The 13,954-nt window shown below is 36.6% G+C and overlaps 1 protein-coding gene across 3 annotated transcripts in view; it reads right to left on the bottom strand.

The window, feature by feature from the left end:
* Positions 1–13,954, bottom strand: part of EXOC6 (exocyst complex component 6) — a 109,457-nt gene that overhangs the window by 75,832 nt on the left and 19,671 nt on the right. For all 3 annotated transcript variants that reach the window (XM_036438564.2, XM_045581907.1, XM_036438565.2), the window contains exon 2: positions 1,485–1,656. In XM_036438564.2, the coding sequence (XP_036294457.1) occupies positions 1,485–1,656 (172 nt within the window). The remainder of the gene's footprint in view (positions 1–1,484; positions 1,657–13,954) is intronic.

The following is a 13,954-nucleotide window of genomic DNA, read 5'->3' as shown; positions in this document are numbered from 1 at the left end:
CTGACCCAATTGACCACTGGTCCCTTTTTGATAACTTCAATGAGGTCTATGTGCCACTCATTGTCTGTAGGAAATAGTGATTGCATTTTACGGTAATTAAACATTCATACTTTGCTGAATGCAAACACTGGGTGGTTGATTAACATCAAACACAGAAATCTCAATCCACAGCAACATTTTAATGCTGCAGGTGCAGGCAAAGCTCAACCTCAAATTTTCCCACATATTAAGTGACTCATTAGGTCATCATAGTAAGGAAGCACATTCTGGTTTATTAAAAATCTCATTAATTTTTTAACAAAGATGCTCAGTGACCTCATTGATGCTGTATTTGGTCATTTGTTGTCTGAACATCCTTTATATAATGGTTTTCTAATCATAACCTTTGGTAAACCAGGGTCATTCTGTCTGCTAAGTTCTCCAAATATAAAGAAAGATAAGTAGGACAATTCTTATAACTACCCTGTTTCCCTGAAAATAAGACAGTGTCTTATATTAAGTTTTGCTCCCAAAGATGCGCTAGGTCTTATTTTCAGGGGATGTCTTATTTTTCCATGAAGAAGAATATGGTACACATTTATTGTTAAATGAAAATAAAGGAAATTTATTACCTGTATACGGTACAGTAAATTAATTTTCATTCTGAGACAGAGCCTAGGGGGGCCTTATTTTCGGGAGGGGATGCCTTATATTTCACTCAGAAGGAAACCTGTAAGTAGGTCTTATTTTCGGAGGATGTTATATTTTCGGGGAAACACTGTATATATTTGTATTCTAACTGAACAAATTCAGGTCTCATTTAATAAATAATGTTTTTCCTGTGTGGCCAAAAATATAGACTTTCTTTAAGAAAATTACACATTGCTATTAAACTAAAAAATAGTTTCAATATCATTAAATAACTTTGAGAATATAATTACATATAGTAGTTTTAAAAGGTTTTTATATTTGTACTAATTGTCATATTAAAAATTTTAAAACTGTCAATGGGACCTTTCATTGTATGAAGTTTTTTAGTTTATTCCCTGCATGGAAAGAAATCCTGTTAAGTCAAAGCATTACTTGCTTTACTAAACAAGGGATTACTCCTGTCATTAGCATGACAACTGTGTTAACAAAGCATGAAGAGCATTCCCAATTATATACACTGATGCACTTCCTGAAAGTATTACATTTAATAAAGGTTTGTACCATGCACGGTAAGCTAATAATTGAGTAATTTTTTAAAATATATTTTTATTGATTTCAGAGAGGAAGGGAGAGGGAGACAGAAACATCAATGATGAGAGAGAATTACTGACTGGCTGCCTCCTGCACACTCACTGGGGATCGAGCTGGCAACCAGGGCATGTGCCCTGACCAGGAATCAAACGTTGACCACCTGGTTCACAGGCCGATGCTCATCCACTGCGTCATGCTGGCAGGGCAACACTTGAGTAATTTAATGACAGCAAAGATAAGCTGAATTTTAACATATTTCTTACCTTCAGTTTTTCTGCATCAGTCCTTACTTTAAGGAGTTCTGTAATCGCATCTACAAAACCCTGATGGTGAAAATTACACATCTTTTCAATTTCCTTGTCATGATTACGGATACAAGTATCTAACTTTTCCATAAACTTCTTGTGTGCATTTGGTTGGTCATCATACACAGACCTGTAGGTACATAAAAAGAAAGCTAACATTAATTTCCCAGTTCACCAAAATTTATTCTTTAAGCCCGTTCTTTGAAACAGCTGGTATCTTAACATTTATCTAAATCTCGTAACGGATAAACTAGGTTGATAGTACTGCCACTAGTAGAAATAATTTGAGTGAAAAATGTTTCATTTCTCTTTGAACATGTTAATAGAGCCACAGCCCTCTAAATATATCACTAGGCATCTGGAAATAAAAATATGAGGCTTAGGAGAGGAGTCTTTACATGCTAATGTTCAAAAAAGAGTGAACAATTAAAGAATGAATGAACAAACTCCTATTTCTACATCATTTGCTATGTGTCATGGCATATTCTAAATGCTTTATATGGTAACCCTCTAATCCTCACAACAAGCTTATAATGTAGGTAGGTATTACTGCCCTTGCTGTGCATATATAAGTGACAGATTATATAACTACCACATATTCTATAGCTAGCAAATGACAGCTGGGATATGAATCCTGGTGGTCTTGCTCCAAAAGTTCATATTCTCAAGTACAAGGCCATATTGCAATCACCACAATGTTCTCTAAATATGACATACACATTCCTACTGTATCTAAGCTCACGCTATCTCCCCATATAGGGCAGCCTACCCTCAACCCTGCCATGCAAGAAAGGATTAACCTTGTCCAAAGAAAGGTTTTCCCCTTGCCCCCAGATCCCGGGAGGTAAGCCTTTGGAATGTCCTGCCTGATAGATGCCCTTTTTTCCTTGGGGGCCTTGAGCAATGCCAAACAGTCTATGTTAACACTGTGATTTACAGTGAGTGAGGACCAGGGTATCTGCTCTGGAGGGGCTGGAGACTGAGGTCAGCAACACAGGCAGTGAGCCATGTCTATGTGACTGACCCCAGTAAGAATCCTGGATACCATGGCTGGGGTAAGCTTCCTTGGTTGGGAACACTCCATAAGTGTTGACACACATCATTGCTGGGAGATGTAAATGCTGTCCAGATACTCCATTGGAACAAACTGGAAACTCCTGCCTGTAACTCTCCTAGACCCTGCCTTATAAGGCTTTCTGTGGTGGATTTTAATCTATATCCTTTTGCTGTTAACAAAGAGTAACTGTGAGTATAACAGCTTTGCTAAATTCTGTGAGTCCTCCTAGTGAATTATTGAACCCAAGAGCAGTCTTGGCACCCTCCCCAAAATGCACCCCTGCCCAATCTGTTGCCCATTGTTTGAGGTTTAGTTCAAGTCCCACTTCCTCCAACAGGCTTTTGTCAATCATTTCAATGCCAAGTAATCTTTTCACAGGCAGGACAGGCTAAACATATAGTCCTTTCCATTCATTCTGACATGTAATCATATATGATTTTGCATTGTAATTTAAATGTTTCAATTATATGTCATATATTTTGTTTCTCCATATAGAACATAAGCTTCTTGAGGGCAGTTTCCATGGCTTAGGTTTTCAATTATAATACTAGAGAGGACAATATAGAATAGCAATTACAAGTACTTGGGCTGTTAAAGAGCTAAGCTAGAACTGGGCTCTGATCTTGGATATCCCTTTTGTACCTATACTACTTTCTCTAATCTAGATTTGGAGCTTTAAATTCCATAAACACAATGACACCTTCCAGATGTATATTACCAGCCCTGACATCTCTTCTGAAATTCATATCTCTCCAACTGGATATCTGATAAGCATCTCAAATATGTCTAAAATAAATTACTTTCCTATTTTCTGAAACTTGATCCTCTCACAGTTTTCTCCCATCTCAGCTATTGCTAGTTCTCTTACTTGTTCAGGCAAAAAACTTTGAAATCATCACTGACTGTCCTCTTTCTCTTACCCCCACCAAAACAGTCCAGCACTACCTCCACTGGTACTTCCCTGGGACTAAGTCATCAGCATGCCTTGCCTTCAGATTGTTCTCAACACAGCAGACAGAATGACCCCATCCTATCTAATAAAGACAGAATATGCAAATTGACCATAACTCCATGACAAAGATGGCAGCACTCACAACCAATAAAGAGGGAATATGCAAATTGACATGACAAGGTGAGAGGCAGAGGCAGCTCTGGCTGGAGCGAAGGGGGTGCTGGCAGCCAGAGGAAGGAAGGTCTATTCTTGCACGAATCTTCGTGCGTTGGGCCTCTAGTTAAAACATAATTTGGATCCCATTTCTCTCTTCTGCTCAAAACCCAATTTTTCTTACAACGGTCCATAAGGCTCTACATAATTTTTCCCCATGTTATCTCATTGACTTCATTTCCAACTATTTATTCTTCACTTTGCTTATTCCATGTTAGCAACACTAGTCTCCTTGTGGTTCCTTAAACACACCAGCCACGTTCCTATCCTATGCTTTGCCCATAGTTTCCTCTACCTGGATCACAATTCTCATGTGTGGCTGCCTTCCTCTCCTCCTTCAGTCTGTTACTCATTCTTTTTTAAACATATATATTTTTATTGATTTCAGAGAGGAAGAGAGAGGGAGAAAGAGACAGAAACATCAATGAGAGGATCATTAATTGGCTGCCTCCTGTTCACTCCCTACTGGGAATCAAGCCCACAATCCAGGTATGTGCCCTGACTGGGAATTGAACTATATCATCCTGGTTCATAGGTCGGATCTCAATTACTGAGCCACTGGGGTTGGGCTATTACCCTTTCTTGAGAAGGCCCTTTCTGGCTACATTACACACACACACACACACACACACACACACACACACACACACTTCCCTGCTTTATTTTCTCTTTTTTTATTTTCTAAAATAAAGGAGTTGCTTTGTCACTGCATCATTCTTACTACTGGAGAAATACTCTCTATTTCACACTTTATTTTTCCAACTTCTCCTACTAGAATGTAAGTTGCATGAGGGCACAGAATGTATTTTTTAAAAGTACTGAAGGATCAGGCAAGTGCCATATTCCAAAATTTATCAAAAGATAGAATGTGGGCCCTGGAAAGGACACTAGAACGTTCCTAGTTCTGACTTTCTCAATTTAATAGATCTAGCAAAAATCTAAAATTCAGCATGCAGCCCAGCTAGTGTTGCCCAGTGGTTGAGCATTGACCTATGAACCAGGAGGTAATAGTTCGATTCCCAGTCAGGGCACATGCCCTGGTTTCAGGCTCAATGCAGGAGGCAGCCGATCAATGATTCTCTCTGATCATTGATGTTTCTATCACTCCCTCCCTTTCTCCCTAAAATAATATATATATATATATATATATATATATATATATATTTTTTTTTTTTTAAAGTAAAATAAAATCCAGCACGCAAGCACTCAAAATGAAACTAAGCACTGCATGTGGTTGAGTTAATCCTCTACCTACTCTGATGAAAAGTAATATTAAAAGTAACCATTCTAAAAATGTGCTTTAAAAGGCAATAATAAATATCTGACTGAACAGAGAGCAGCAAAAAAGGAGAAAGGGTGGATATGCATACAAACACTAGGAAAGGGAAGAAAGCAAAAGCAATTCTTATTTCAACAATTTCATGACACCATAAGCATAGCAGGATTTTCTCTCTTTTCTCTGAAGGGCCCCAGGTTTAAATATAGAGACAATTTGGAGAGATGGCGAAAGGAGAGGATACGGAGAAAAGCTGAGAAGATGGACACTCCCTGCCAACAATTCTCCACAGTGACTTAAGAGTCATATTGGGGGGTTGCAGGGCTGAGTGAAAAAGGTAAAGGGATTAAGCAAAAACAAACAAACAAACAAACAAACACGATAAAAGGGGAGTCTTATCTGCTACTTCTGGCTTAATGTGGCGAAGTTTTTTTTGTTTTTGTTTTTGTTTTTTAAGCAGTAACACACAAGTAAGTACTTAAATTCATTACATTCATTATCTCATTAATATACACTACAGCTTTACCATGTACATTCTGTTATCATCCCAACTTACAGATGTGGTATAGAAAGATTAAGATTTTAAACCCGAAGTCACACAATAGTAGAGCCAAGATTTAGCCCCAGGCCGGCCTGACTCCAAAGTCACTGCTCCTAATCATTATGTTATACAGACTCGCCAATCAGAAATGGTGAGAAGCAGCAGGGAATGCAAAAAAGTTACCAGCACAGCAACTAACCAGATCACCTTTGAAGAGCAACAATTGAGAATGACTCAATAGGGAATCCCTGATGTGCACTGCTGCATCCATCAGGTGAAATCATCCGATGGACAGAAAAGAGGATGAGAACTGAGGCATAGCTAATTGTTAGGCAGCTGTAAATTACAAATGCAACAAAATAAGAAAGACCAAAATATATAGCAGAGAAAATTGAGGGCCCTGTACTCATCTGACCTCAGCTGAAGAAACTCTGAAAATATACTTTTCTCTTTTCCTTTCCTTGGTCTTTGAATAATAATCATTCTTTAATTATTTAACTTGCAGGACAAGAAAGGAAATAGCATTCAGCAATATTCACTCTTTGAACCCTAGGTTGGTTAACAGTTGTATCCATCTAATTAAAATGCAAATGTGCCAGATATACTATTATCCTAAATTTTCAATATACAATTTTAATAAAATAATTTTTTCTTCTTTCAAAATGCCCCCCAGCATTTTATAATATTTTACTGGCAAATTAATCATATATATAAATGCATGCAGAGAAATGACAAAACCAGAAAGTAAACATTAGAAACTAATATTCTAAAAAAAACAAAATTTTCCACTATTCCACATACACTCGGTTTGTTTCTTAATTCTCCATATACAGATGATGACTTCAATGTAAGAGTTTAGTCATCCCTTCTAAAAGTTTAGCACAATAAAATCATATTTCTTCTGGCAAAAGGTTCTGGCTAATCAGACAAAAATGCAGATGCAAAATAAATTTTAAAAGAATAGCTAACTTTAAAATTTTATCTAAATAGAGAACAAAGACATACTATGCTACACTAACTATCTTATTTACATATTTTAATTTTGGCAACTAGGAACACATTAAAAAATGAAGTATATGTCTTTATAGTTAAAAATTTTTAAGTACAACCAAATTTTCTATCTTTATTATATAAAATCTTCCACATAAAAGCAAAGTGTTGAAATGTAAGTTATCACAGAGTAGTATTTGATTATTTGATATATCAGGCTTATAGAATATAAAATGATCTTTCAGAAAAGCCTTCTTGAAATCTATGTATAGGTCGCCACCTAGTGGATACAAATATAAGAAAACTAAGATTTCATTAAAATTGATTCATTGAAAATTAATGCTTTGATCACCAAATCAAATGCCTTAGGAATTCAGGCTACTTCAATTTTGAACACATGCTATATATTGCTAAGGTAAGTTATTTATTAGTCATATTCCACTGTTGTTTTTTAAGGGAAACATATTTTAATGATGGAAAACAAACAACATTCACAAGATACTATGTAAGAAAGGACCCTTTTTTTTTAATTACTGGTAACATATTAGGATTATTTTTTTTGGTCAAAAAGCATATTATATCACTATACCACTTCCAGTATTTTTCACTACTTCTTCATTATTAAAAAAAAATTCCATCACAATAACTATGGAGAAAATAACATGTATGTTTCCCAAGAAAGATTTTTTTAACTTTTACTTATTTTTTCACTAATGTTTCAAAAGATACATAAAGCTTAATTTTGTATTTCTTATAATTCATAATTAAGATTTGGTATTTCATATTAAAGAGACTGCTTATATTCTTCAGCAATTTCATTTTTTACACTGAATGCTTTTCAGAGTCCAGGTACTAATCTTATTGATTAATACTGATATTTTGGTTACTAACTATGAAATATATTTTGCTGAATATTAAATATATCTGTAAGACAATTAACTACCCTATGATTATCAGCTTTTGACAAATTAAACATTTCTAAAAACAAAACTATGAAGACAATGTTAAAAGTAATCACACACAAAAACTGGTCAGAAATTTTCAAAACTATTAAAACCATTCTACCCAATACAAATTGTTTGCTATTAACCTCAAAAATAGTTTTAAAAATAGTTTTGGTTTATTAGTAAATTTGGTAAATTCACCAAGTTGGTCATGCAACAAATTAATCATTTTGGCAATTAAACTAAAGCCACGATTTTAAACATGCCATTACACAAAAGCAGATGAATTGTTAGTTTATGTTCTTTCAGAATGGGGCGTACATAAGCCCCAAACACAAAAGGGCAATACACAGGAAAAAACTAAACTTCTGAGATTCAGTAGGACCCCATTTTGCCCAGGTAAAGTCATTAGCAATTCTCTATACCCTCCATAGAAGACCTGGAAGCTAAGGGAAGCTACACTGAGATGTTCTATCTGTTCTATCAGAGTGACCACTTGGTGTTTGTACTGTTGGCTATGTAAATTGAAATTTTAATCTAATCTTTCAGTAGAACAGTCTCTTCAATACCAGTTTTTAACCCACTTGAAATCCCACAACTAGAGTCAGAAGTAGGACTCTCTTCTTTAGATATACTTAAGGAGCCCAAAATTTCAGTAATATCCATCCAGTGAGCTAAAATATTATTAAAAGATAGTGAATAAGTTATTATTATTTGGGAGAAGGGCTTCTTTTCCCATAAAGTCACATGATTTAAAATTTTTTCTTTATTCCACAAGTATGACTACCCTAAGAATTTGTGAGATTCCCCAATAACCTTCCACTACTTTTTTTTCATTTTTCCTTAACTTGAGTTGAAGTGGTACCTATAATTAAAACCAAAAAATAAAAATGTAATTAAAAAATCCTTGACTAAAACAGACATGCATACACAAACCCACATACATATTTGGTACAATAATAAATCACCTTATCTGACCAATACATTATAGCACATTTTCCCAACTGAATAGGTTACAGGCATACCACCATAATGATCTCAGCCTTCAATACAACTTTGTTTGTGCCATGACATAAAACATGCTAGGAAGCACTACTACAAAATAATCCAGAAATAGGGTCTAAAGGTATAGTTTAAGTGAATAAAGTTCTGAGGAAAATAGTATGTCAAAAGGCCTCTAGAAAAATCCTATGTAGTAAAAGACTAATATTGCAAATTGACCAAATGGTGGACCGACATTCCATGGGGAGTGGGCCTAAGCCGTCAGTCGGACATCCCCTAAGGGCTCCCAGACTGCGAGAGGGCAGAGGCCAGGCTGATGGGAACCACCACAAGTGCACAAATTTCATGTACTGGACCTTTAGTGTGTGTGTGTGTGGTCATATATATATAATGACCATTACGACTGGACAACCAGAATGACCGGAATGATCAACCAGTTGTTATGATACACACTGACCACCAGGGGGCAGATGCTCAACGCAGGAGCTGCTTCCTGACGATCAGTGCACTCCCACAGCCAACCTCTCATGGCTGGTCAGCAGCATGGGCATCCATTCCTTCTGCACCTGGCCTGGCAACCATCCCCTCCTCTCACAACCCTGTCAGGGCCTTCGTGCCCCGGGCTAGGATGGGGAGCTGGGGATGGGTGGCAGCAGATGCAGCACCTTTCCCAGCAGGGCTAAAGGCCAGCTCCCTCCTTGGGGCTGGCAGCCAACCTCCTGCAGCCCATTCTTCCCCCCAGCTGGCAGGCCCCGACTGGCTTACGGTCCCTCTGCCTGTTCCTCCTCCCAGCTGGCAGGCCCCAATCAGCCCGGCTCTGATTGGCCCTGATCTCCAGCCAGGCCTAGGGATCCCAACCGTGCATGAATTCGTGCCCAGCCGCCCAGGGCTGCCCGGTGTTCAGGTAACTAGGGCCAGCCAAGGCTTGTGCTGCTGGCAGTGGCAGCAGCAGAGGTGTGATGGGGGCGTCACCTTCCCCTCATCGCCGGGTTGCCTTCCACCCCTGGGGGCGCCGGTCAAGGGCATGTGCCTTGGTGAGAGGGGGCAGACCAGGCTGAAGGGCCTCCATCCAGTGTATGAATTTTCATGCACTGGGCCTCTAGTCATATATAAAGCCACAAATAAAACCTCAATGAATTCCAAAAAATAGAAATAATACTGATTAATCTAGCTATAATGTAATAAGACTAGTAAAAATTATGAATAAAATTTAAAAAATAAAAATACTCTTCACATCTGGAAATTTTTTAAAAGCCTATGTTGGATCCCCTGGCCAGAGCCACTCGGTTGGAGCATCATGCTGTGCACCGAAAGGCTGCCAGTTTAACTCCAAGTTAAGGCACATACCTGGGTTACAGGGTGGATTTCCAATTGAGGTGGGTACAGAAGGCAACTTATTGATGTTTCTCTGTCTCTCTCTTCCCTCCTTTCCTCCTTCCTTCCTTCCCTCTCTCCTCTCTCCTCTCTCTAAGCATGTCCTCAAGTAAAGATCTCCTTTTTGAAACTATTGGATCAAAAGGAAAATACAAAAATAAAATAGAATTTCTTTAAAAGAACAAATTAAATTTAAAAACATGTCAGAATATGTGAAATAAAGCTAGCGTAATCATCAGAAGAAAACTTATAGCATTAAATAATTACATCAATAAAATAATCAAATACAAAAAAGCTAGAAGAGAATAAAGTAAATCATTAAAGATAAATGCAGTAATGAATGTCTTAGAAAACAGAAAATTAATGGAAAAAGTAAATTTTAAAAATCAACAAAATAGACAAACCACCAACTAATCTAAATCAAAGGAAGGAAAATGAGTGAAATCACAAATACCTAACATCAAAATTGACAAGGGGGATGAGGAGATTATAAGACTATAATTGCATAACTATACTCTGATATGAAAGTCTAAAAGAGAACATTATCACAGAAGAACTAGAGAAAAGTTATAAGACACTCCCACACAAAGAAAAAGCATAGGCCAGGTGATTTCATGGGGTAATTCTAACCTTTAAATATCAGCTAAGCCCTGGCAGGTGTTGCTCAGTGATTAGTGTCAGCCCACACACAGAAGGGCCTTGGCTTTGATTCCCAGTCAAGAACACATACCTGGGTTTTGGAGTCATTTCCCACCCCCTGGGTGGGGCATGTGAGGGAGGCAATCAATCCCTGTGTCTGTTTCACATGGATGCTTCTCTCACTCTCCCCTTCCTTCCCCCCTTTCACTATCTCTGAAAAGCAATGGGAAAAATAGACTCCGGTGAGGATTAACAAAAGAAATAAAAATACAAATCAATAATACAGTGCTAAGTATAGTATTCCCAGGGTAGTAAAAGAGAACTTCCGTTTCCTTTCATGAAACGAGCATAACATTTATTTGAAGACCTGAAAAAGACTGCACCAAAAAAGAAAACTACAAACCAATCTCACATCAACACAAAAAAATATTTAAAAGCAAATTCCCTATCAGAGTCCAACAGCACACTAAAAAAGCAATTCATCATTACCAAGTGAGATTTATCCTATGAATACAGAAACAGTTCAATAATAGGAAATGCAAATAAACTCAATCACAGAAGGTAAAAAAGAAAAAATGTATGACCATCTCCAGAGATGCAGAAAATACATCTGAAAAAAAATTCAGTAGTCTTTCATGTTAAAATGGGTATTAATAGATATTTCCTCAGCAAAACAAAATGTAAATACCTCAGCCCAAATGCCAACGTTCTCTTTAATGAGGAAACATTAACGGCTTTCCTGCTAAAGTCAGGAAAAGATAAAGATGCTGCCGTCTCAACTATTGTGTTGCAATTAATCTATGAAGTTAAATTAGACAAAGCAATCTACAGTTTAAGAAGTGGAAAGGAAGAAATAAAGTTATTTCTAAATACAGATTATACAATTACATATCTGGAGACTCATAGGAATCAATGGGAAAAAATTACTACAGATAAGAAAATTTAATAAAGTAAAAGGCTAAAAAAAATAAACAAAGATAATCAACATGCATACATATAAGAAAAAAAAAAAGCACAATTAGAAGACATAATGTAAGAAAAGATCCAATTAAAAATAACAACAAAAAATACACAAAATCTTATGAAATTCTAAAATTTATTTGTGGAAAATTAACTCTCCTAAAAGACAAAACATGCTCTTAGATATGAAGACTCTGCATCATGAAGAGGTCTGTTCCCCCAAATTATTTATAAATCTAATTCAATACAATAAAATATTATGTGAATTTGTCTAGAGCAAGACAAATTTATTAAGTTCATTTGGAAGAACAAAGAAGGTCATCAAGAAACCACTGACAAAAAGATGAGCAATGGGGTGAGGGTAACCCTGCTAGATATAGGGCATAATACAATAAAGCCTCTATAATTAAAAAAGCATGATATAGCATGCAAATAGACACATAGACAATGAACAGAATAGAAAAACCAGAGATAGACCCACTGCATATGAAAATTTAATAAATGATAATTACAGCATTTCAAATCAATATGAAAGTAATCTACTTTTTAATGTGTTAGGATAGCTGGCTTGCCTTATTTAAAAATAAATAAAAGATAAAAATAAAACTGGAGCCATACTCCAGGAAAATTCAAAAAGGTACAAAAATATAAAAGTAAAAAAATAAATAAAACCATGCAAGTACCAAAAGAAAACGTGGGTAGGTTCCCCTATAACCTGGTTATATGGAAGACTTTCCTAAGACTCGAAATCCAGAAGCAAAAAGGGAGAAGACTGATGAATTTTATTTTGATAAAAATGAAAACCTTTTGCATGGCCAAAAAAAGGGGGGAGGGGTGTAAGCATCATAAAAGATAAAGTAAAAAAAAAAAAAAAAAAAAAAAAGTTTGCAATAAGAAAAATTGTGAAAATCTTTCTAGGTTATCTGTGCCTTTCATTATCTTTAGGCTATTTTACAACTCTATAAATTATAGAAAACTGATGTATTCTTTTCTAAAAAATACATTTTGGCCTGTGGAATGAAATTGATTATTACCCTAGGGATACTGACCAATTATGTGCCTATTACAAATCTATTTCAGCATTCCCAAATGTTTACAGTTTTTTGCCATTACCTTTGAAAGAGTTATAACATCTTACGGGTTACCTCATTAATTAATAAGTTAAATAAAATCTTTGGCATGAAATAATTTTTTATTAGTATAAGGGTCATGATTTTATCTTTTTGGAAAATGATCTTTTAACAGTTTTGAAGGTTTCCCTAAGATGCCCAGCAGACTCACCTGACAGAGCCAGGAAACTGCGCTGCTAGAGAACTGTACCTCACTGACTACTTACGCTTAGGAACTTGGCTCCCAGAAGTAACACCCAAGTGGCAATACACATTTAACTTTACTGACTCTCTGTTTCTGAGAGTTCCTCTCCCCCTCTCCCCCACAGATTGTATGTTTTGGCTTGGTTTCTAAGAATGTACTTTTATGGTTTGACCATTTATTTAATGATCCCTCTACATCAGGGGTGGGGAAACCTTTTTTCTGCCAAGGGCCATTTTAAATATTCAATACGACATCATTCATGGGCCATACAAAATTATCAACTTAAAAACTAGCCTGCTCTATTTGGTCAAACATTTAATTAACTCATCCTCAATGCCTTGGCAGGGCCAGACCAAATGATTTCTTGGGCCTTCCATGGCCTGCGGGCCAGATGTTCCCTACCCCTGCTCGATGTGGCTGACAGAGATCTCTTGGATAAAAGATAAAAGACACTTTGGTTTGTTAATCTTTTTTGTTTGTCTTTTTGTCTATCTTGAGATCAAATCAGTTAAGAATTTCATAACCACCAAGAACAGGTCTTTGATATCTGAACAAATTAGGTTATTATTATTATTTTTTAATCTTTACAATTCATGTCTCTTGACCTGTGGGTGAAATGAAAGGAACAAAGCTATAATGTTCTATATCAGTAACTCAGAAAGCCTTTTACCTCTTATTGTGTGTGACAAATCAAATAACATCTCCAGAGGGTATCAGTAATTTAGATTTTAAAGTCTCTTAGTTAAAAGAATTGTTCTGACTAGCTTATTGGTTAAAAAAAAAAAAAAAGAAAAAAAAAGAAAAAAAAAAAGTGTACATATGATTGGCCAGAGGTCAATTCCTGGTCAGGGCACTTGTCCGGGTTACCCGATCCATCCCAGTATGGGGCATACAGGAGGCAGCCAGTCAATGATTTTCTTTCATCACTAATGTTTCTATCTCTCTCTCCCTCTACTTTCCTCTCTGAAATATATATACAATATATAATTTTTTTAGAGGCCTGGTGCACAAAATTCGTGCATGGGAAGAGGGGCGGGTGTCCCTCAACCTGCCCTGCACACTCTACATTCTGGGACCTCTTGGGGAATGTCCAAGTGCCAGTTTAGGCCCAATCCCGCTGGCTCCTAACCACTAGCCTGTCTGCCTGCCTGCCTGATTACCCCTAA

The sequence above is a fragment of the Pipistrellus kuhlii genome, unplaced genomic scaffold (assembly GCF_014108245.1).
Source record: "Pipistrellus kuhlii isolate mPipKuh1 unplaced genomic scaffold, mPipKuh1.p scaffold_m20_p_15, whole genome shotgun sequence".
Taxonomy (NCBI): domain Eukaryota; kingdom Metazoa; phylum Chordata; class Mammalia; order Chiroptera; family Vespertilionidae; genus Pipistrellus; species Pipistrellus kuhlii.
This window is presented reverse-complemented; position numbering and strand designations above follow the sequence as displayed.